Source organism: Cetorhinus maximus, chromosome 20, assembly GCF_964194155.1.
Source record: "Cetorhinus maximus chromosome 20, sCetMax3.hap1.1, whole genome shotgun sequence".
Taxonomy (NCBI): domain Eukaryota; kingdom Metazoa; phylum Chordata; class Chondrichthyes; order Lamniformes; family Cetorhinidae; genus Cetorhinus; species Cetorhinus maximus.
Window position 1 is genome coordinate 79,011,122 of NC_135898.1, and position 23,656 is coordinate 79,034,777.

Sequence of the window (23,656 nt, forward strand, 5' to 3'; positions counted from 1 at the left end):
TCACCCCCAACTACCTCTGTTCTTGAGATTTGCTGCCAAGGGAAGAAAGTATTTGTTGAAGAACGTGAGCTGCGTGTGTTTGACATGGTCTCGGATCACAGGAATGAGCCAGCTCCGGGGGAAGTCAAACCTCTCCCTAAAATAAAAAGGCATGTTAGCTAGAGAAGGCAACCAGTGAGTGCAACACACACACGACCTAAATCCCACATATTGCAGACACTAGGCAGCTAGATCTGTCTTAGCTCTGACACCTGGGTCTCGCCAAACTGCACAATGGACTCCCTCTCAGAAAGCACATGCCTACCTGCCCAGACCCACCTGCCTCCCACCCCCCCACCAGTGCAGAAATGCCCTCCCCGGCAGCGCAACCCACCTGCCGCCCCACCAGCAGACACCTCAGACCAGCAGGTAAAGCCTGAGGTCCCATCCTCACTGGATACAGTGTCGTTTCTGGAGTTGCGGCGACGGAGGAATCAGGGAGGGAGTGAGTGAGGGGGCAGCGAGGGGAGAGTCGGTGAGGCAGTGAGGGGGGAGGTCGGGAATCAGCATGCAAGCAGTTGGGTGTTATGGGGGCAGTGAGAGGGGAGAGGACATTGAGGGGGCTTTCTCCTCTTCTGGTTCTTTTGTCTTTCATTTTAAATCAGTGTCCCTGACCATTCTACCATTGGAAATCAGTTTTCCTTATTCACCCTATCAAAAATACTTCCTGATTTTGAACACCTCTATCAAATCTCTGCTCTAAGGAAAACAATCCCAGCTTCTTCAGTTCCTCCCACAGAAGTGAAGTTCCTCATCCCTGATACCATTCCAGTAAATCTCCAAGATCTTGACATCCTTCTTCACTTGAGAGGCCCAGGACAGAGCACAATACTGCAGCTGGGTCCAAACCAATGTTTTTAAACAGGTTTAGCATCACCCCCTTGCTTCGTACTCTAACCCTCTGTTTAAAAAGCCAAGAATCCCATATGCTTTTTTTAACAATCTTCTCAACTTGTTCTTCCATCTTCAAAGAGTTGTGTACATCTCTCTGTTCCTGCATCCCTTTTAAAATTGATTTGGATTACATTGCCTTTCCTTAGACTTCGTAAAAAACACTTCATATTTCTGTGTTCAATTTCATCCATCATGTGAGTCCATTTCACCAGCCTATCTATGTCTTCCTTAAGTCTCTTACTGTTTTCCTCACTGTTAGTTACATATGAGTTTCATGCCTGCTGCAAGCTTAGAAATTATGTCCTGTATACCCAAATTCAGGATTTTAATATCTATCAAAGAGAACTGTGGTCCTAACACTGACGCCTGAGGAACACCAATGTACACTCGCCTCAGTCTGAAAAACAACCATTCACTGTTACCCTCTGCTTTCTGTCCCTTAGCCAATTTGGTTTCCACTTTGCCAGTACTCCTTTCATTCCCTTTCCCATGAGTATATCACTCACTCAGTGCCATCGATTTGCAGGGGGATCGCCTGTAGAACAGCTTCAGGCCCCATGCTCTCCACTGCCATTCCCACTGCCCGTTCCAGCTCACCAGTATGGGGGAAATGTGGAGTCTCTCGCAGATCAGACAGAGCCTGCAGACACTGAAAACAGAGACATGGTCAGAACAGATAGTCAAAAGCAAAACAGATTATCTGCTCATCATCACATTGCTGTTTATGGGAGCTTGGTGTGCTCAAATTGGCTGTTGTTTCCAATATAACAGTGACGACCTTTACATGAAGTACTTCATTCACTTTAAAGTGCTTTTGAACGTTCTAATGCCATGAAGCCATGCCACACAAATGTAATTCTTGATCTTTTATTAAAAAACGATTCAGGCTCACTAACCAGATCTATCTCCAAGTAAATGCCCTCAGACCCACTCACTCTCTGAGTCTCTCTCCATTTGTCCCTGGCCACACTTTCTCCATCAATCAACAGCCTCCATCTCTCTCTCCACCTGTCCTGGCCCCTCTCCCTCTGTCCCCAGCCTCATTCACTCTCTCTCTCCATCTGTCCCTGGCCTCATTCACTCTCCCTCCACCTGCCCCTGGCCTCATTCACTCTCCCTCCACCTGACCCTGGCCTCACTCTCTCCCCATCTGTGCCCTGCCTCACTCACTTTCTCCATCTGTCCTTGGCCTCACTCGCCCTCTCTCAATCTGTCCCCGGCCTCACTCACTCTCTCTATCCATCTGTCCCCGGCCTCATTCATTCACTCTTTCCATCTGTCCCCGGCCTCACTCACTACCTCCATCTGTCCCCGGCCTCACTCTCTCTCCATCTGTCCCCAGCCTCACTCTCTCTCCATCTGTCCCCGGCCTCACTCACTCTCTCTCTCCATCTGTCCCCGGTCTCACTAACTCACTCTATCCATCTGTCTCCGGCCTCATTCATTCACTTTCTCTCCATTTGTCCCCATCCTCACTCTCTCTCTCTCCATTTGTCCCCGGCTTCATTCACTCTCTCTCTCTCTCTCACATTCCATCTGCCCCACTCCCACTCACTCTCCATCAGACCCTGGCCTCACTCACTCGCTCTCTATTTGTCCCCGGCCTCACTCTCTCTCTCTCCATCTGTCCCCGGCCTCGCTCGCTCTCTCTCTCCATCTGTCCCGGCCTCACACTCCCTCTCTCTCCATCTGTCCCCGGCCTCGCTCGCTCTCTCTCTCCATCTGTTCCCGGCCTCACACTCACTCTCTCTCCATCTGTCCCCGGCCTCACTCACTCCCTCTCTCCCCATCTGTCCTCGGCCGCATTCACTATCACTCACTCTCCCTCTGTACCCGGCCTCACTCTCTCTCTCTCTCCTTCCGTCCCAGGCCTCACTCTCTCTCTCTCTTTCTCTCTATCTGTCCCAGGCCTCACTCTCTCTCTCTCTCTCCATCCGTCCCAGGCCTCACTCTCTCTCTCTCTCTCTATCCGTCCCAGGCCTCACTCTCTCTCTCTCTCTCTATCCGTCCCAGGCCTCACTCTCGCTCTCTCTCCATCCGTCCCAGGCCTCAATCTCTCTCTCTCTCTATCCGTCCCAGGCCTCACTCTCTCTCTCTCTATCCGTCCCAGGCCTCACTCTCTCTCTCTCTTTATCTGTCCCAGGCCTCACTCTCTCTCTCTCTCTATCCGTCCCAGGCCTCACTCTCTCTCTCTCTCTCTATCCGTCCCAGGCCTCACTCTCTCTCTCTCTTTATCCGTCCCAGGCCTCACTCTCTCTCTCTCTATCCGTCCCAGGCCTCACTCTCTCTCTCTCTCTCTATCCGTCCCAGGCCTCACTCTCTCTCTCTCTCTATCCGTCCCAGCTTCACTCTCTCTCTCTCCATCCGTCCATGGCCTCACTCTCACTCTCCATCTGTCCCCGGCCTCACTCAGTCTCTCTCTCTATCCGTCCCAGGCCTCACTCTCTCTCTCTCTCTCCATCTGTCCCCGGCCTCACTCACTCTCTCTCTCTATCCGTCCCAGGCCTCACTCTCTCTCTCTCTCTCTCTCTCCATCCATCCCCAGCCTCACTCTCTCTCTCCATCCGTCCCCAGCCTCACTCACTCACACACACTCTCTCTCTCTCCATCTGCCCCCAGCCTCACTCACTCACACACTCTTTCTCCATCTGCCCCCAGCCTCACTCACTCTCTCTCTCTCCATCTGTCCCCAGCCTCACTCACTCACTCTCTCCATCTGTCCCCGGCCTCACTCACCCTCCTTCCCTCTGTACCAGCCTCACTCACTCACACTCTCACTCTCCATCTGCCCCCACTCCCACTCACTCACCCTCCATCAGACCCTGGCCTTGCTCTCCCTCTCCATCAGTCCCCAGCGCTGCTCTCTCTCTTCACCTGTACCCGGGCTCACTCACTCTCTCTCTCCATCTGTCCCCAGCTCACTCACTCTCGCTCTCTCTCACTCTTCATCAGTCCCCTGCCCTGGTCACTCTCCCTATCTCTCCATCAGTCTCTGGCCTCACGCTCACCCTTACTCTCTTTCCATCTGTCCTGGCCTCACTCACTCTCTCTCCATCTGTCCCAGGCTTCATTCACTCACTCTCCATCTGTCCGCAGCCTCGCTCACTCTCTCTCTCCGCCTGTCCCCGGCGTCACTCTCTTTTTCCATCGGTCCCCGGCCTCACTCACTTTCCTCATCTGTCCCCGACCTCACTTTCTCTCTCCCACTGTCCCCACCCTTACTCCCTCTCTCCAGCTATCTGGTCCCACTGCCTCACCTGCTTCATCACCGGATAGGCTTGTGTGCCAATGACCTCAAAGAACGTGCCAAGAACCTGTAGAACGAAGGCCCAGGAAGCATAGAACCGATAGGCCAGCCCATCTTCCACTGCCCTGCAATACAAACAGCAACCAATCAGCACCACATAACAGGGATAACATCAATCACAGCACAATAAAAACAGATTTATTTTCCCATCAATCAATTTCTCCATGGCAAGACGAGATATCATGAATTATACACTGACCCTCCCCCACCGACTGACCCTATCCAGCCCCCCTCACCCATACTGATCACCCCCACACTGACCCCTCCTTCCCCACACTGACCATATCCACCTCACTGTCCGGCCCCCCCCACCCCACTCCTCCACAGTGACCCTATTTCCTACATGTAAAGACAGCAAGTGGGATAGTCACAGTAAGACCACAGAGAGCTCAAACATCTCACCTGAACATCTTACAGACGTGGGAGGCAGGTCCCGAGGGGGAGGATGAAACAAAGACTCCGATATCAGTAGCAAATGGAGCCACGCACTCCCTCAGCAACACCTGTACAAACAGCATTAAGCAGGAGCAATCAGAAACCTTAATTACATTCAGTATTTTTAAAAATTAATTTACAGGATTTGGGCTTTGCTGACTGGGCCAGCATTTATTGCCCATCCCTAATTGCCCTTGAGAAGGTGGTGATGAGCTGCCTTCTTGAACTGCTGCAGTCCATGTGGTGTAAGTGCACCCACAGTGCTGTTAGGAAGGGAGTTCCAGGATTTTGACCCAGCGACAGTGAAGGAATGGCGATATATTTCCAAGTCAGGATGGTGAGTAGTTTTGGAGGGGAACATCCAGGGGATGGCGTTCCCTTGTGTCTGCTGCCCTTGTCCTTCTAGATGTTAGTGGTCGTGGGTTTGAAAGGTGCTGCCTAAGGAGCCTTGGTGAATTCCTACAGTGCATCTTGTAGATGGTACACACTGTAGAAACTGTGCGTCGGTGGTGGAGGGAGTGAATGTTTGTGGATGGGGTGCCAAAAAAGCGGGCTGCTTTGTCCTGAACGGTGTCAAGTTTCTTGAGTGTTGGTGGAGCTGAACTCATCCAGGCAAGTGGGGAGTATTCCATCACACTCCTGACTAGCGCCTTGTAGACCATGGACAGGCTTTGGGTAGTCAGGATGTGTGTTACTCGCCACAGGATTCGTGGCCTCTGACCTGCACTTGTAGCTACAGTATTTATATGGCTAGTACAGTTCAGTTTCTGGTCAATGGTACACCCCAGGATGTTGATAGTGGGGGATTCAGCGATGGTCATGTCATTGAATGTCATGGGGCGATGGTTAGATTCTCTCTTGTTAGAAATGATCATTGCCTGGCAGTTGTGTGGCGTGAATGTGACTTGTCACTTGTCAGCCCAAGCCTGCATATTGTCCAAGTCTTGCTGCATTTGGACATGGACTGCTTCAGTATCTGGGGAGTCGCGAATAGTGCTGAACATTGTGCAATCATCAGCGAACGTCCCCAATTCTGACCTTATGATGGAAGGAAGGTCATTGATGAAGCAGCTGAAGATGGTTGGGCCTAGGACACTACCCTGAGGAACTCCTGCACTGATGCCCTGGAATTGAGATGATTGACCAACAACCACAACCATCTTCCCTTGTGCTTGGTATGACTCCAACCAGCCGAGAGTTTTCCCCTGATTCCCATTGATTCCAGTTTTGCTAAGGCCCCTTGATGACACACTCAGTCAAATGCTGCCTTGATGTCAAGGGCAGTCACTCTGACCTCACCTCTGGAGTTTAGCTCTTTTGTCCCATGTTTGAACCAAGGCTGTAATGAGGTCAGGAGCTGAGTGGCCGTAATGGAACCCAAAATGAGCATCATGAACAGGTTATTGCTAAGCAATTGCTGCTTTATAGCACTGTTGATGGCCCCTTCCATTACTTTACTTATGATCGAGAGTAGACTGATGTGGCGGTAACAGGCCGGGTTGGATTTGTCCCGCTTTTTGTGTACTGGACATATTTGGGCAATTTTCCACATAGCCGGGTAGATGGCAACTGTACTGGAACAGCTTGGTTGGAGGTGCGGCTTGTTCTGGAGCACAAGTCTTCAGTGTTACAGATCAATGGTGTCAGGGCCCATAGCCTTTACAGTATCCAGTGCCTTTAGCCATTTCTTGATATCGCATGGAGCGAATCGAACTGGCTGAAGACTGGCATCTGTCATGCTGGGGACCTCCAGAGGAGACCAAGATGGTTCATCCACTCGGCATGTCTGGTGGAAGGTTGCTACGAAAGCTTCAGCCTTATCTTTTGCACTGATGTGCTGGGCTCCCCCATCATTGAGGATGGCGATATTTGTGGAGCCTCCTCCTCCAGTGAGTTTAACTGCCCACCACCATTCACGATTGGATGTGTCAGGACTGTAGAGCTTAGATCTGATCCATTGGATGTGGAATCGCTTGGTTCTGTCTATCACTTGCTGCTTATGCTGTTTGGCATGCAGGTAGTCCTCTGTGCTGTAGCTGCAGTTGAAACTTCATTTTTTAGGTATGCCTGGTGATGCCCCTGGCATGCCCTCCTGCACTCTTCATTGAATCAAGGTTGATCCCCTGGCTTGGTGACAGTGGTAGAGTGGAGGGATATCCTGGCCCATGAGGTTACAGATTGTGGTGGAGTACAATTCTGCTGCTGCTGATGGCCCACAGCGTCTCATTGTTGCCCATTCTTGAGTTTCTAGATCTGTTCAAAATCTATCCTATTTAGCGCAGTGGTAGTGCCACACAACACGATGGAGGGTATCCTCAATGTGAAGGCAGGACTTTGTCTCCACAATGACTATGCGTGGTCACTCCTACTGACATTGGGCAGATGCATCTATGGCAGGCAGGGTGGTGAGGATGAGATCAAGTATGTTTTTCCCTCTTGTTGGTTCCTTTACCACTGGCAGCAGAACCAGCCTAGCATCTATGTCCTTTAGGACTCGGCCAGTTCAGTCTGTAGTGGTGCTACTGAGCCACTCTTGGCGATGGACATTGAAGTCCTCCACCCAGAGTACAATCTGCGTCCTTGCCACCTCAGTGCTTCCTATGAGTGGTGTTCAACATGGAGGAGCACTGATTCATCAGCTGAGGGAGGGTGGTACATGGTAATCAGCAGGAGGTTTCCTTGCCCATGTTTGACCTAATGCCATGAGACTTCATGGGGTTCAGAGTCAGAGCTGAGGACTCCAAGGGCAACTCCCTCCTGACTATACCACTGTGCACCTCTGCTGGGTCTGTTCTGCCAGTGGGAAAGGACATAACCAGGGATGGTGATGTCTGGGACATTATCTGTAAGGTATGATTCCGTGAGGATGACTATGTCAGACTGCTGCATGACTAGTCTGTGAGACAGCTCTCCCAATTTTGGCACAATCTGCCAGATGTTAGTAAGGAAAATTTAGCAGGGTCGTCAGGGCTGTTTGCCAGTGTTGTTTCTGGTCCTTAGGTCAATGCTGGGTGGTCCATTTGGTTTCATTCCTTTTTGTGACTGAGTGGTTTGCTGGGCCATTTCAGAGAGCAGTTAAGAGTCAAACACATTACTACAGATCTGGAGTCACAGCTAGGCCAAACCAGGTGAGGACGGCAGATTTCCTTCCCTCAAGGAAACTCGTGAACCAGATGAGTTTTTACGACAATCATTCGGGTTTTAATTCCAGATTCGAACCCCAGTCCCCAAAGCATTACCCTGGGTCTTTGGATTACCAGTCCAGTGACAATACCATTACACCACCACCTCCCCAGTTCTGGGCACCACACTTTAGGAAGGATGTGAAGGCATTAGGGACAGTGCAGAAAAAAAATCACAAGAATGGTTCTAGTAATGTGCAATTACATAGATTGGAGAAGTTGGGACTGTTCTTCTTGGAGAAGAGAAGGGTGAGAGGAGATTTGATGGAGGTGTTCAAAATTGTGAGAGGTCTGAACAGAGTAGATAGAGAGAAACTGTTCCCATTGGCGGAAGTGTTGATAACTGGAGGGCACAGATTTGAGACAGAATATTAGAGGAATACCAGGGTGCACAAAATACTGGGAGGGACAGATAGCACAAGTACAGAGAATAGTAAGTTAATAGGTGAAGTTTGGATGAAGGAGAAAGCAACAAAATCTAAATCAAGGTTACTATGTATGCATGTATATGAATGCACGGAGTACAGTAAATAAGATTGGGGAGCTACAGGCACAGATTGCCATGTGGAAATATGTTGTGGTGATAGATAACAGAAACCTGATCAAGAAAGGGCAGAACTGGGTGTTAAATATTCCCAGGTACAAGATATTCAGAAAAGATAGGAAAGGAAGGAAAGGAGGAGGGGTGGCAATATTGGTTAAGGAGAGCATTGCAGTGCTGGAGAAAGAGGATGCTCCAGAGGGTTCAAGGACAGAATCCATTTGGCTACAGCTAAGGAACAAAAAGGATGCAATTACATTGCTTGGTGTAGCCCATAGACCACCAAATAGTGAGAAGGACGTAGAAGAACAAATCTGCAGGGAAATTACAGAGAGATGCAGGCATGATAGAATAGTTATAATGGGTGACTTTAATTACCCGAATGCAGACTGGGGCAGTGGTAGTGTAAAGGGTGGAGAGAGGCAAAAGTTCCTAGATTGTGTTCAGGAAAATTTTCTACAGCAGTTATGTGTCCAATCCAACAGGAAAAGACCTGGTTCTTGATCTATTTGGCCCGCCTCATTTCCAAGTGTCAGTGGGGAACATTTAGGAGACAATGATCATTGCATTGTACATTTTAGGATTATGATAGAAAAGGACGATAAACAATCCTGAGTGAGAATAATTAACTGGACAAGAGCCGACTTCAATGGGGCAAGAAGGGAGCTCAGCCAGATAGACTGGAATGAAAGATTGGGAAAAACTGTAGCTGAAGAATGGGCTACCTTCAAAAAAGAATTGGTTTGGGCACAGTCAAAGATATATTCCATCAACGGGGAAAGGTAGGGCAAACATATCCACAGCTCCATAGATAAAAAAGGAGATGGAAAGTAAGTTAAAAAAGAATAAGTGTACTTATGACAGGTGTCAAGTAGAAGCTGAGATCCAAGAGGAATACAGAAGGTTCAGAGGGTAGGTGAAAAAGCATATTAGAGAAGCGAAGAGGGATTATGAGAAAGGGCTGGCAACCAACATAAAGGGGAATCCCAAAGTCTTCTATAGGCATATAAATAGTAAAAGGGTGGTAAAAGGAGGAGTAGAGCCAACTAGGGACCTAAAAGGGAATTTATACATGGATGAAGGGGCCAATGCTGAGGTATTAAATGAATACTTTGCATCCGTCTTTACCAAGGAGGTAGAGGCTACCCAGGCCATGGTGACAGGTGAGGAAAGTCTGTCACCAGAAGGGTTCAAAATTGATAAGGAGGAAGTGTTGAATAGACTGTCGGTACTTAAAGTTGACAAGGCATTGGGACCGGGCAAGATGCATTCATGGATATTGAAGGAAGTGAGAGTAGACATTGCAGGCGCACTGGCCATAATTTTTCAGTCTTCCCTGGACTGGGGGGTGGAGCCAGCGGACCGGAGAATTGCTAACATTACTTCCTTGATCAAAAAAGGTTGTAAGGATAAGCCCAGCAATTACAGACCAGTCAATTTAACTTCAGTGGTGGGCAAGACTCTAGAATTATTCCGGATAGAATTAGTAGTCGCATGCAAAAATAAAGGTTGATAAGGAAGAGCCAGCGTGGATTTCTAATGGGGAAATTGTGTTTAACTAATTGCTAGAATTTTTTGAAGAGGTGACAGAAAAGGTCGTGGAGAGGTGTACATGGAATTTCAAAAGGCATTTGATACAGTGCCACACAATAGACTTGTGAAAAAAGTTGTTGTTCATGGAATAAAAGGGACAGTAGCTCCATGCTTACAAAATTAGCTCAAAAATAGGAACCAGAGAGTAATGGTCAATGGATATTTTTCAGGCTGGAGGAAGGTTTGTAGTGGAGCTCCCCAGGAGTTGGTATTGGGACCATTGCTTTTCCTGATATATATTAATGACCTAGATCTTGGTGTGCAGGGGACAATTTCAACGTTTGTGGATTATGCGAAGCTTGGGAATGTTGTAAACTGTGAGGAGGACAGTGTAGAACTTCAAAAGGACATAGACAAGTTGGTGGAGTGGCAGATGAAGTTCAAGGTGGAGAAGCGTGAGGTGATGCATTTTGGTAGGAAAAACATGGACAGATAATATAAAATAAGGGGTGAAATTTTGAAGGGGGTGCAGGAGCAGGAAGGCCTGGGTGTATGTGTGCATAGATCATTGAAGGTGGCAGGACAGATGGAGAGAGCAGTTAATAAAGCATATAGTATCCTGGGCTTTATTAATAGGAGCATGAAAGAGCAGGGAGGTTATGCTGAATTTATATAAGACACTCGTTAGACCTCAGCAGGAATATTATGCACAGTTCTGGGTGCCACTTTATAGGAAAGCTGTGAACACATTGGAGAGAGTGCAGAAGAGGTTTACAAGAATGGCTCCAGGGATGAGAAATTTCAGTTACGAAGATAAATTGGAGAGGCTGGGACTGTTCTCCTTGGAGAGAAGGCGGCTAAGAGGAGATGTAATAGAGATGTTCAAAATCATGGGGGGGCTGGACAGAGTAGGTAGGGAAAAGCTGTTCCCACTTGTAAAAGGATGAAGAACGAGAGGGCACAGATTTCAAGCGATTTGCAAAAGATGCAAATGTGACATGAGAAAAAACTTTTTCACACAGCAAGTGGTTCAAGTCTGGAATGCAATGCTTGGAAGTGTGGTGGAGGCAGGTTCAATCGAGGCATTCAAGAGGGCATTAGATGGTTATTTGAATAGAAACAATGTGCAAGTGTATGGGGAAAAGGCAGGGCAATGGCACTAGATCATAATGTTCATTTGGAGAGCCAGTGTAGACACGATAAGCCAAATGGCCTCCTTCTGTGCTGTAAACATTTTACAGGGATTCTCAACACCTGGGGTCTCAGGTCACAGTAGACAGGAGTTGAGACATTCAGTACACCGACCCCGCAAACGCCGACCTACACAGTTTACCTCCTCTGCCCTCAAAAATTCAATCATCAATTCAGGCCACAATGATTTGTGTGCATCAACTTGATTCTCTCACATGTTCTGTTTGCACCAAATCTTTACAGCACCTGATTCGAAACCTGCACCAGGTACCTCTGAGGGATCATTCCCATATATTTTTGTGACTAGGGAAAAATGACCTTGCAGTAAAGGCAATGACTCTAGCCCACCTTCATGGTATCTGCTGCGGCTGCCATCAGCTGTGAGTGAGGTGATAGGAGGCAACTGATGGCTGTGGAGAAGAGACGAGGGAGATGAGCCAAACATAACGAATCCTGCAACCTAACAACAGGAGGTCAGAGTGGGTACATGAGAGGGTCAAAAGTCACACTTAGGATCAATGAGCACAGGGCGACAACAAAATCCCGCACCACCACCACCCAAAATAAACACCGTCCCCCGCAGACCCCAAAATAAACCGCATACTTTACAGACCCCAAAATAAACCCTGTAACCTATCGATCCCAAAAATAAACCCCATACCCTACAGACCCCAAAAATAAACCCCATATCCTACAGACCCCAAAATAAACCCCATACCCCACAGACCCCAAAATAAACTCCGTTCCCCTACAGACCCCAAAATAAAACCCATCACCCACAGATCCCAAAATAAACCCCGTACCCTACAGACCCCAAAATAAACCCCGTTCCCCCAGACACCAAAATAAATCCTGTACCCTACAGACCCCAAAATAAACCCCGTGCCCTACAGACCCCAAAATAAACCCCGTTCCCCCAGACACCAAAATAAATCCTGTACCCTACAGACCCCAAAATTAACCCCGTACCCAAAGACCCCAAAAAAAACCCCGTAACTCAAAGACCCCAAAATAAACCCCGTACTTTACAGGCCCCAAAACAAATCCCGCCCACCACATACCCCAAAAAAACTCCGTACCCTATAGACCCCAAAATAAACCCCACATCCTAAACTCTGCCCTGCTGCAGAACCCAAAATAAACACTCCCTGCTGCCTGAATTGCATGCTATCCTGCTTCCCCAGGTGCGGTGAAATTGTCACTCATTTGCTGAAGCAAATTCACTACCTGCACAGGTTGATATGAGCTTTCTCCATGGTGGTGAGCCAGGCCAGGCTAGGCTGTAGGTCACTCACATTCGGCAGATAATCATACAGAGCCTGAAAAGGAAATACAGCACTCATCCAAATGCTAACCAATACACACAAGCTCCAGCACCACTCACATAAAACCAGTGAACACCCCCCGTCCCCGGGTCACGTATAGGCCACCCAACCTCTCCCAGGGTTACTCATACCTCACGACCCACCCCAGGTAAACACATACACTGCCCAATCCTTCCAGGTCACCTGTGCCCTGACCCCTCCACTTGCACCCCTCCCTCAATCACCCATGCGCCCATCCCATTGTTGGGGTCTTCACTCACAGTTATGATCTGAGCGTTGAGTTCTGCTGTCAGGGCTGCTGGGTTTGGTTTGGCAACAAAGAGTCCGTGGAATGCTTGCATTGCACACGCCGTCACCATCTGCAAAACAAAGAGGGTGACATGGGAGCTTGCACTGTCGGCCGCGAGGAGAATGGGGCATGGAGGAGGGGCGAACAGGGTCTCCGGGGGGATGAGGGGCCGACAAGGGTCTTTGGGGTGAGGAGGGGCGACGAGAGTGTCCGTGGGGAGGATGGACAACGAGGGGCTCCGTGGGGAGGGGAAGGCAGAGAGGGGCTCTGAGGGTACTGAGAGTCTGGGGATATTGAGGGCCAGTAAGGGTCTCTGGGGGGGAAGCAGCGAGGGTCTTGGAGGGTTGGTAGTTTGGAGTAAGGGTCTCGGAGAGCAGAGGTAGTCCGGTGGGGTGGGTTGCAGGGCCAGCAAGGGTCTCAGATTGGGGGAGGTGGGTTTAGGGGACCTGCGAGGGTCTCGGAGGACAGTGAGTCTTTGCCGGGGGGAGTTGAGGGGACCAGTGAGGGTTTCAGGGGGACTTAAGGGACCAGCGAGGTTCTTTGACGGGAGGGGGGCTAGGTGGCCAGTGAGGGTCTCGGGGAGGGGCAGCAAGGGTTTGGGTGCAAAGACCCCTGGGCTACAATTGCTCTATGAGATGTTGCAACGCCTCCATTTACATTTCAACAGCGAGTGATGATGTTCATGGAGGGAGCAAGGCCTTGGACTGGGATAAGGAGGGTGAGCTCACTCTTCTGCTGCTTTTCAGAGCCAATCCTTGCAGGCTCCACTCTAAGCTGACAACACCTCACTGAACGCCACACCTCACAGAGAGAAACGAGAGAGTTCACTTCAGCCCATTTCCACAGCTCTGACAAGAGGCGCTCCAGGGCAGCACCCGAGGGCAATTCAGAATAGCAGCTGCCAAAATGAAGTGAGTCTCTCAGTGACCAGTGAATCGTAAATAGCACCAGTGATAGCTGCTGCCCACAGCCATCTGCTGAGAACTGATAACAGGAAGTGGAAACAGTGGGACATTCGCCCCAGCAACAAGCACAGGACAGAGGCCTCAATCTCCTGATCACAAGAGGTCCAGGGATCCCGAGGCACAGATTTAAATATGGATCAAAGTACAAGATATAATTGAGAAATATGAAAAGTAAATCAAAACCAGGCCAAAATTGCCTTCATCTGCACTTGGATTTACAGGATCTCATCTCCAGTGGATAATATCCTTAATGCACTATTCCTTAAACTTGTCAGGAATACAGAAATATCCTAACGCACTTTAGTAGGAAGAATGAGGGAAGACAATATAAACTAAATTGTAAAATTTAAAGGGGGTTCAAGGACAGAGACTAAGGCCTGAATGTTCAGGTCAGCTGGTGGGCTTGGAATCAGCTGGGAAACCGGCCACCGCCCATGATCACTATTTCAGCTGGCTGGCCAATTAAGGCCCACCTAGCGTGACACCCGCTCTGGACCTCCGAAACGGTCCAGGCATTGTCCTCTCCAGCACCGCCCTTGTGGAGGCATGACTCGTATTGTACTGCTGCTCTGCCTCGGTTCTTGAGTGACAGAGAGGCGTCATAAGCCACCTTTTCAACGGATAGCCCTCGTCACCCAGCAGCCATTCATCCATCTAGCCAGGCTGGAACACTGAAGAGCCTTGGCAGTTGGGAATGTCTCAGGATATATGTGTCATGGGGACTGCCAGGGTAACTTGCACAGACTTGCAGAATCTGCATCCTGTGGTCAGACATTATCTGCACGTTCATGGAGTGGAATCCCTTCCTGTTGACAAAGGCACCCGGCTGATGGCCACCTTGATGGCCACATGCGTGCAGTCAATTGCACCCTGGATGCGGGGGAACAATCGCTGCAAATCCTCTGGCTCGCTCAGCCTGGCTGGCCTTGTCTGTACGGAAATGATTGTCGCTGATCGTGGTCACACGCTGCGCTCTCCACAATCTGGCACTGGCAGGGGGGGACCCACTGGAGGAAAAGGATCTTGATGCAGCTCCAAAAGCCACAGAGGGTGAATCCAGTAGTGAGTCAGAAGAGGAGAATGCTGAGGGAATGGAGGAAGAGCTCTGTAACTGCCAGGGAGGCAGGGACGCCTTGAACCAACGCTCCTTCAGCTATTGTCACATTCACGCTTGACAAGTCTACTGGGATTTTTCGAGAATGTAACTAGTAGAGTTGATGAGGGGGAGCCAGTGGATGTGGTTTATTTGGACTTTCAGAAGGCTTTCGACAAAGTCCCATAAAGAGACTGGCATGTAAAATTAAAGTGCATGGGATTGGGGGTAGTGTATTGAGATGGATAGAAAACTGGTTGGCAGACAGGAAACAAAGAGTAGGAATAAACGGGTCTTTTTCCGAATGGCAGGCAGTGACTAGTGGGGTACCGGAGGGATCAGTGCTGGGAGCCCAGCTATTCACAATATATATTAATGATTTAGATGAGGGAGCTAAAAGTAATATCTCCAAATTTGCAGCTGACACAAAGTTGGGTGGGAGGGTGAGCTGTGAGGAGGATGCAGAGATGCTTCAGTGTGATTTGGACAAGCTGGGTGAGTGGGCAAATGCATGGCAGATGCAGTATAATGTGGATAAATGTGAGGTTACCCATTTTGGTAGCAAAAACAGGAAGGCAGATTATCTGAATGACCATAAATTGAGAGAGGGGAATGTGCAACGAGACCTGGGTGTCCTCGTATACCAGTCGCTGAAGGTAAGCATGCACAGTTCAGGTACATGTCCTGTATCCATTGGTCAGAGGGGTTTGGATAGGTGATTGACACGGGGTAAGCTTCCAGCCCCCCAGAAAAACTGCTCAGGCACAGGGGCCATGTTCTGATGGGATCGTATACTGGAGAGTCTTGGTGAGGTTGAAGCGCTGAAGGTAAGCATGCAGGTGTAGCAGGCGGTAAAGGCGGCAAATGGTATGTTCGCCTTCATAGCCAGAGGATTCGAGTACAGGAACAGGGATGTCTTGTTGCAATTGTACAGGGCCTTGGTGAGACCACACCTGGAATATTGTGTGCAGTTTTGTCTCCTTATCTGAGGAAGGATGTTCTTGCTATAGAGGGAGTGCAGCGAAGGTTTACCAAACTGATTCCTGGGATGGCGGGACTGACATATGAGGAGAGATTGAGTCTGTTAGTGTTATACGTGCTGGAGTTCAGAAGAATGAGGGGGGGAATCTCATAGAAATATAACTGTATAACTTTAATCTCGTGTGTTGAAGCTTTCTTATCTTTTGTTAGTAAATGTTTTAATTTAATATTTAAAATCTCCAAAAGCCGTAGTGGAATCTTTACTCCTGGCTTCAGTACACATACCTTCTCATGATAAACATAAATTGCAAAATCGTTGTGATAGCTTGACCAAATTTCCCTTTGGAAGAAGGAGCCAATGGGGTTGGGTAGGCGGGCGTGGAAGGAGCCGGGGTGGGGGGGTCCACAGAAGGAGCTGGGTTCGGGGCCGCGATGAAGCAGGGGGTCTCACTCCCTCCGTCCACACCCCTCCCCCACCCTGGGTAACTTATACTTCATCACCTGATCAGCAGCTGGCAGCTTCCTGTCCTTGCCCTGCGTTCCTGCTCCCGGATCTTGGGCCTCGTGCTCTCCCCACAGATTGGGCCTCTGGTGACTGCAGCAGCAGCTCTGGCATCAGAACATGGTGGTAGCTGGCCCAGAGTGCTGCAATAGGGGAGGCGGGAGCAACACATGGTGGCCAGAGTGCAGGCAACGTAAAACCAAAAATAGTGACACAATTTGAAAAAAAGGCCCTAAAGAATAAATGACATTAAAGCAGAACAACTTTTAGCTGGGTAACTTAAAGTGAGTAAGCTTACTGTAATCGTATTCAAAAGGGAATTGGATGAATATCTGAAGGAGGGAGAATTAAAGGGGTATGGGGAAAGACTTGGGGTGTGGGACTAACTGAATTGCTCTTTGCAAGAGCAGGTGTAGATTCGATGGGGAGAATGGCCTCTATGATTAATGTTCACTGTCCTGTCCAGTTAAAGGAACCAGGAATTTTGGGTTTATGAGTCTTAACTTTGCAACTTACCACATGACTGAGAGTCATGACCCTGAGCAGAATCTCACAGCACGACTTTACACAGCTGACAGGGAAACAAGGGAGGACGTCCTTCAGCAAACCCAACACGTGCAGAGTCGTAGTACCTTCATCACTGCCTGTAAGAAACAAACACAGCCATTCAAAAAATGGGCATTACCAACCAGCGCTCCCCCACAAGCCAACATTCATACATCGGCCCTACTTCCGATCCCAACCATCCAAACCGACAGCCATTCCAACCAGGTTTCCAACCCACCCATGCAGCCTCCCTACTCCCAGGCCAGCCACCTCACCCAGACAGCACCAACCCACACCCCAGAGAAACCCTCCTTTACTCCCTCACCACAAACCTCCAGACTCCTCAATCTCCTTTATGCAGAATCTGGCGGTTGATTGCGCGGCTGGGTGGTGGGGCGGAGCCGAGTCTCCAAACATGAAGTCACTTCCCTTTAGTACAGAGCAGATTCCACGATGTGCCTCCTTACGAACCTGGGTGGGAGGGAGCAAACAGTCAGCAACACCTCAGAAATTATACTGCCCTGAAGGCAACTTCACACACAGTATCTGCCTGGTCCCACATACAGCATCTCTCGTTTAGGAAACGATCCCTTTAGACAGGAACATTGCTCATGTCACTCGGCTATTAAGAAAGGTGAGGGGGAAACCAGAGAATTATAGATCAATTAGGCTAACATCTAATGTTGGAAAATTATTATAATGTATAATTAAGGATAGGGTGAATACCTTGAAATATTTTCGGCTGATGAGATTTGATAAGGGCAGGGCATTGCCTGAGAAACCTAATTGGTCACTTCTTCAAAAAGTTCAAAGCAGTGTACAGCAGAATGTCTATGGATTAAATTTTTATAGACTTCCAGAAAACATCTGATCAAGTCCTTCATAAGAGACTTAGCTAAAATTGAAGCTCATGGAATTGAAAGAGAATTATTGACCTGGTTAGAAATGTGGCAGGAGACAGAGAGTAGAGATAATGGACATAATGTGACTATTGGTGTCCTGCAAGGCTCTGTGTTGGGGTCTTAATTATTCACTGTGTTCATTAACAACCCAGCTGATGGGATAGAAATTTACCGATGACACAAAAGCAGCATTGCAAGCTCTGTAGATGGAAGCATAAAATTACAAGGAGGCACTGAGCCCAAAGAGGCTTAGCAGGCCCGTTACATTTATCATTAAAATGTCATGAACAGAAATACAAAGCCCTGGTTCGATCACACCTGGAGTTACTGTGAACAGTGCTGGCACCCTAGGAAGGATATATTGGTATTGGAGGGAGTGCAGCGTGGATTTACCAGAATGATTCCTGGACTCCAAGCGTTAAATTACAAGGCGAGATTATAAACTATGGTTGTATTCTTTGGAATTCACAAGGTAAAGATGTGATTTGATCCAAGTTTCCAAGATATTAAGGGGAACAGATAGGGTAGATAGAGAGAAAAACTGTTTCTGCTGATTGGGGAGTTGAGGACAATGGGACTGAGTCTAAAAAATTGATCCAGACCTTTGAGGAGTGAAATTAGCAAACACTTCTATGCAGTGGCCGGAGGAAGTTTGGAGCTCTCTTCCACAAATGGCAATTGATGCTAAATCAATTGTTACTTTTAAACCTGAGATTTTTGTGAACTTCTCTGTTCCACTCAACGCAGCCCCTGCTCAATTCTTCCCCGGTAACCCACAGGCTATGTGGCACAAGTGCCACCAACACCAAATGGCAGTGCCCAACACTGGCTTCAGCCTCCCCATCCACTGGACCCACTGCTATCAGTTCGTCTCCACTGCTCTGCGTCTGCAGTCCAGTGACAGTCCGGATGGATTAGGAACACCCCATCAGCCAAGTAATTTCATCACCTCAGATCCTGACTGACCAACTCACCTTTGGTTTGACATGTACAGTGAAGCTGAGGAGGCCATGGTAAACTTGGAGTGTCGAGGGGAAGCTCCAAACAGCCAAATCTTGTTTGCGCAGCAGCGTGGAGAGGCAGGAGAGAATCTGTCGGACAAGGAAATAAGATCATATAATGAAAACTCAACACTTTTACAACACCGTGCGAATACCATGGGGCAACACCACATAACCATTTCAATTAAAACACTTATAGATCACACCCACCCATCGCAGAGCTGCTGTGGATCCTGAGCCCGTCTGAGCAGCCAAGAGATTCATAAAAACTTTTGCTGTGTCGGAGAACTTCTTTATTAGGACAGGACCAGGAACACTGCAATCAACAAACAGAATAATTATACAGTTGGATTCAAGAGAGACACTCTTAGTTACAGCATGAGCACATAAACAACTGGAGCAGCAGCAGGCCATTTGGCCCCTCGATCCACATCAACTTCACTTTCCTGTCCTACCCCCATATTTCTTACTTCTCTTTATGTCCAAAAGTCTACCGTTCTATCCTGATTATGCTCAAGAGCTGAGAATGCACAATGCTCTGGGGTAGAGAATTCCAAAGATTCACATTCCTCTGAAATTTGCCCTCACCTCAGGAAGCCGAGTAGGGATAAATAGGTATTTTTCAGGTTGGCAAGCTCTAACTAGTGGAGTGCCACAGGGATCAGTGCTGGGACCTCAACAATTTACAATCTACATCAATGATTTGGATGAAGGGACCGAATGTATGGTAGCTAAATTTGCCAATGACACCAAGATGTGTAGGAAAGTAAGTTGTCAAGGGGAGGTAGAGAATCTGCAAAGGTTAAGTGAGTGAGCAAAAATTTGGCAGATGGAGCATAATGTGGGTAAATGCGAACTTGCTCACTTTGGCAGGAAGAATAGAAAAGCAGTATAATATTTAAATTAAGCGATATTGCAGAATTTGGTGGTAATGAGGGATCTGGGTGTCCTGGCACATGAATCACAAAGTTAGTATGCAGGTACAGCAAGTGATTAGGGAAGCAAATGGAATGTTGACGTTCATTGCAAGGGGAACGAAATATAAAAGTAGGGAAGTTTTACAGCAGCTGTACAGGGCCTTGGTGAAACCACATCTGGAGCACTGTATACAGTTTTGGTCTCCTTATTTGAAAAAAAGATATAATTGCTTTAGAAACAGTTCAGAGAAGGTTCACTGGACTCATTCCTGGGATGAAGAGGTTATCTTATGAAGAAAGGTTGAACAGATCAGGTATATACCCATTGGAGTTTAGAAGAGTGAGAGGTGATCTTATTGAAAAATATAAGATCCTGAGGGGACTTGATAGGGTGGATACTGGGAGGATGTTTCTACTCATGGAGGAGACTAGAACTAGGGGTCACAGTTTAAGAATAAGAGGACACCTTTTAAGACTGAGATGAGGAATTTTTTCTCTCTCAGGACGGTTGTCAGTGTGGGGAATTCTCTTCCCCAGAAAGCAATGGAGGCTGGGTCATTGAATTTATTCAAGGCTGAATTAGACAGATTCTTGATAGACAAGGGAGTCAAGGGTTATGGGGAACAGACAGGAAAGTGGAGTTGAGGCCATAGCCAGATCAGCCACGATCTTATTGAACGGCAAAGCAGGTTCAAAGGGCCAGTTGGCCTACTCCTGCTTCTAAGTCCTATGTTCCTATCTCAGTCCTAGCCGTCCCATTATCATGAGACTCTGCCCTCAGTTCTAGATTCACCTAGAGAAACAATCTCTCAGCATCTACCCCATCAAACCCTCTCAGAATCTTGTTTCAATGAGATCGCCTCTCATTCTTCTAAAAGCCAGAGCCATAGGCCTATTCAACTCAATCTCTACTCATAGGACAACGCTCTCCTCCTAGAAATCAATCCAATGAACCTTTGCTACATTCTCTGACCTGCTCGTGTAGCCACAGTATTTATATGGCTAGTCCAGTTCAGTTTCTGGTCAATGGTAACCCCCAGGATGTTGATAGTGGGGGATTCAGCAATGGTAATGCCATTGAATATCTTGGGGAGATGGTTGGATTCTCTCTTGTTGAAGATAGTCATTGCCTAGCACTTGAGGCACTGATGCTACTTGCCACTTACCAGCCCAAGCCTGAATGTTGTCCAGGTCTTGCTGCATATGGACATGGACTGCTTCAATTCTTGAGAAGTTAACAATGGTACTGAACATCCCCACTTCTGACCTTAAGGTGGAGGGTCGGTCTTTGATGAAGCAGCTGAAGGTGGCTGGGCCTAGGACACAACCCCGAGGAACTCATGCAATGATTAGCCAGGACTGAGATGACTGATTGTAAAGGAAATTTCATTTTTTTCCTAATATCACTGTGGGGTACCAAAGCAAGCTTGTGTGTGTATGTTTGTGTGTGTGACTAATTTAATTAAACTGAAGACAGTCAGTTTTCTATTCTGGGAAAAGTGACTTCCAAAGCACGGTTGAAACTATGGGATTTAGAGATCAAAGGGGAGAAATATATTTAAGGAAAGATTGAAAGTTGTATGTGAGTGATGTGCGATCTTGAAAGGTGGACTGTGTGAAGACAGACTTGTGAAGAAGCAGCTTCCAGCCACCCCAGAGAAGCGGATACAGGCATTAAAGGTAGAGACAACATATGTAGCTCTTAGAGAGCTAATTATTTTGCAAGGCTTTAAAGATTCACTTCCTTCGGTAGTTAGAAGCCATGTGGAAGAACAGTAGGTTAAACCGGCAAGGCAAGTAGCAGAGATAGCTGATGATTATGAGCTAGTCCATAGAGCAGTTCCTTTTTTCCGTCACCCTTTTAAATCCAAGGACAGAACGTGGGAAGGTGAAAGGAAGGCAGGTAGCCAGGGAAGAGAAGGGACAGCTGGGAATTCTCAGGAAACTTCACCTCAGACCAGAAAAGTGCTGAGGGTAGAAGTGACACTTGAAGACTTAAAAGTTGCCATTGTAATAAGGTTGGGCACACAACGTCAATGTGTTGGAGGTTACAGGAAAAAATCTATTGCAGTAATTGGAACACAGAAAAGGTCTGGAAATAAAAGTGCTGTGGGTTTGGAGATTCAGAGGCGAGAAAAACCAGTGGTTTGTGTAAAGCTGGAGTAGGAAGAATCAGTGGTAGGTAAAGGAGTGGGAATGTATTCACAATTTACCCAAGGGAGTTCTCTGAAGGGCAGGTTATAGAAATGTTTAAAGACTTTATATATGAAGGGAAAGTCTTTCCATGTGAACAAGGTGGACCAGGTAAAGGTACCAAAATTTAAAGGACATGGGGGCTAGTCAGTCCTTAATGTTATGGGGTAGTGTTATTTGTTGTCCAGAGGGGGGACTTGCAGGAAAGAGTATTAATACCTAGATTTCATGGAGAAACTAAACATATTCCATTGTGTAAGGTAAATTTAAAAAAGTAAGTTGAAAACAGGCAAGGTGATTGTTCGGGTAGTGGAAAAATTGCCCATTGCAGGGGTTCAATTTATCCTGGGAAATGATATAGCTGTGTCACAGATATCGGTGATGCCTACTGTAGTCGAGCAGCCCGTGGAGACACAATCAACAGAGATGTTGCAGGAAGAGCATCCTGGATTATTTATAGATTGTATAGTAAAGAGATCACAAACTCACAGGTTAAAACAGGAAGAGGAGATGTCTAAAGACAAGGGAAGGACGCTGACATCCAGTCAGCAGGGTCTGTCTTTGTAAAGATTGTTCAGGAGGAGAATGTTGGAGAGAGTGAAGCTGAAGTGTTTAGCTCAGTGAAAGTAGTGGAGTTACAGCAGAAAGATCCACAAATAAAGCAGTTATATTTGACAGATTATTCTGAGGTGGAGGCAGGTGTCCCAGTGTTATGACCTTAAAAATAACGTTAATGAGAAAATGGAGACCGTTTCATACTCAGCAGTTGAAAAGTGGGTGGTGGTAGATCAAATAATAATGCCAGCTGGATACAGAAATGAAATATTGAGAGTGGCTCAGGAAATTCCAATAGCTGGACATTAGGAAAACTAAGGCTAAAAATACAAAAACATTTTTATTGATCTGGATTGCATAAAGATGCAGTCAAATTCTGTAGAACATGTCGCACATGTCCGGTTACAGCAAAACCTCAAGCAGTGATTAAACCTGCATCTTTAATTCCGATTCGAGCATTGAAGGAGCCTTTTACCAGGGTCCTGATTGATTGTGTAGGGCCAAAAGTGGAAATCAGTGCTTGCTGACAATTATGGATGTGTTTTCAAGGTTTCCGGAAGCGATAACTTTACAAAATATTACAGCAAAGAGAATTGTAGAGGAGGTGACCAATTATTTTACAAGGTATGGGTTACCAAAAGAAACACAGTTGGATCAGGGTTCAAGGAAGTAGCGAACAGCCTAGAAATAAAGCTGTTTAAGTCCTCAGCTTATCATCCTGAATCACAGGGTGCTTCAGAGAGATGGCATCAAACTTTAAAAACTATGATGAGAGCATATGGTCAAGGCTACCCACAAGACTGGGATCGAGGGATTCCATTCTTGTTATTTGCTTTTAGGGGTGTTCCTAATGAATTAACAGGGTTTCGTCCTTTTGAATTACTCTATGGTCATGAAGTAAGGGGGCCACTTGATTCATGAAAAACTAGTTGGTCAAAGTTTGGAAACGACTCTCCCCAGGGTAATGTGATAAAATTCAGAGAGTGATTGAACAGAGCATGTGAGGTAGCTAAGGAACATGTAAAGATACTACAGCAAGTGATAAAGACACGTGCAGATAAGAGGGCAAAAGCTTGCAGTTTTATTGCTGGAGAGTAGGTGTTAGTCTGGTTCCCAGTGTCAGGTGCCACTAAAAGCAAGGTTCAGTGGGCCTCACTGGATTGAAAAGAGACTGAATGAAGTTAATTATTTAATAAATACTCCAAATGGAAGAAAGAACCAGAGGGTGTGTCATGTAAATATGCTTAAAAAGTACTTTGACAGGA

At 47.4% G+C, this 23,656-nt stretch overlaps 1 protein-coding gene across 1 annotated transcript in view; it reads right to left on the reverse strand.

The window, feature by feature from the left end:
- Nucleotides 1–23,656, reverse strand: part of rrp12 (ribosomal RNA processing 12 homolog) — a 56,895-nt gene that overhangs the window by 22,070 nt on the left and 11,169 nt on the right. Inside the window, exons 5-15 of the mRNA XM_078564965.1 lie at nucleotides 18,937–19,042; nucleotides 18,700–18,816; nucleotides 17,156–17,294; nucleotides 16,794–16,921; nucleotides 12,708–12,806; nucleotides 12,350–12,441; nucleotides 11,471–11,582; nucleotides 4,643–4,743; nucleotides 4,191–4,305; nucleotides 1,440–1,582; nucleotides 15–136 (exon numbers count right to left, since the gene is read on the reverse strand). Of these exons, the coding sequence (XP_078421091.1) occupies nucleotides 15–136; nucleotides 1,440–1,582; nucleotides 4,191–4,305; nucleotides 4,643–4,743; nucleotides 11,471–11,582; nucleotides 12,350–12,441; nucleotides 12,708–12,806; nucleotides 16,794–16,921; nucleotides 17,156–17,294; nucleotides 18,700–18,816; nucleotides 18,937–19,042 (1,274 nt within the window). The remainder of the gene's footprint in view (nucleotides 1–14; nucleotides 137–1,439; nucleotides 1,583–4,190; nucleotides 4,306–4,642; nucleotides 4,744–11,470; nucleotides 11,583–12,349; nucleotides 12,442–12,707; nucleotides 12,807–16,793; nucleotides 16,922–17,155; nucleotides 17,295–18,699; nucleotides 18,817–18,936; nucleotides 19,043–23,656) is intronic.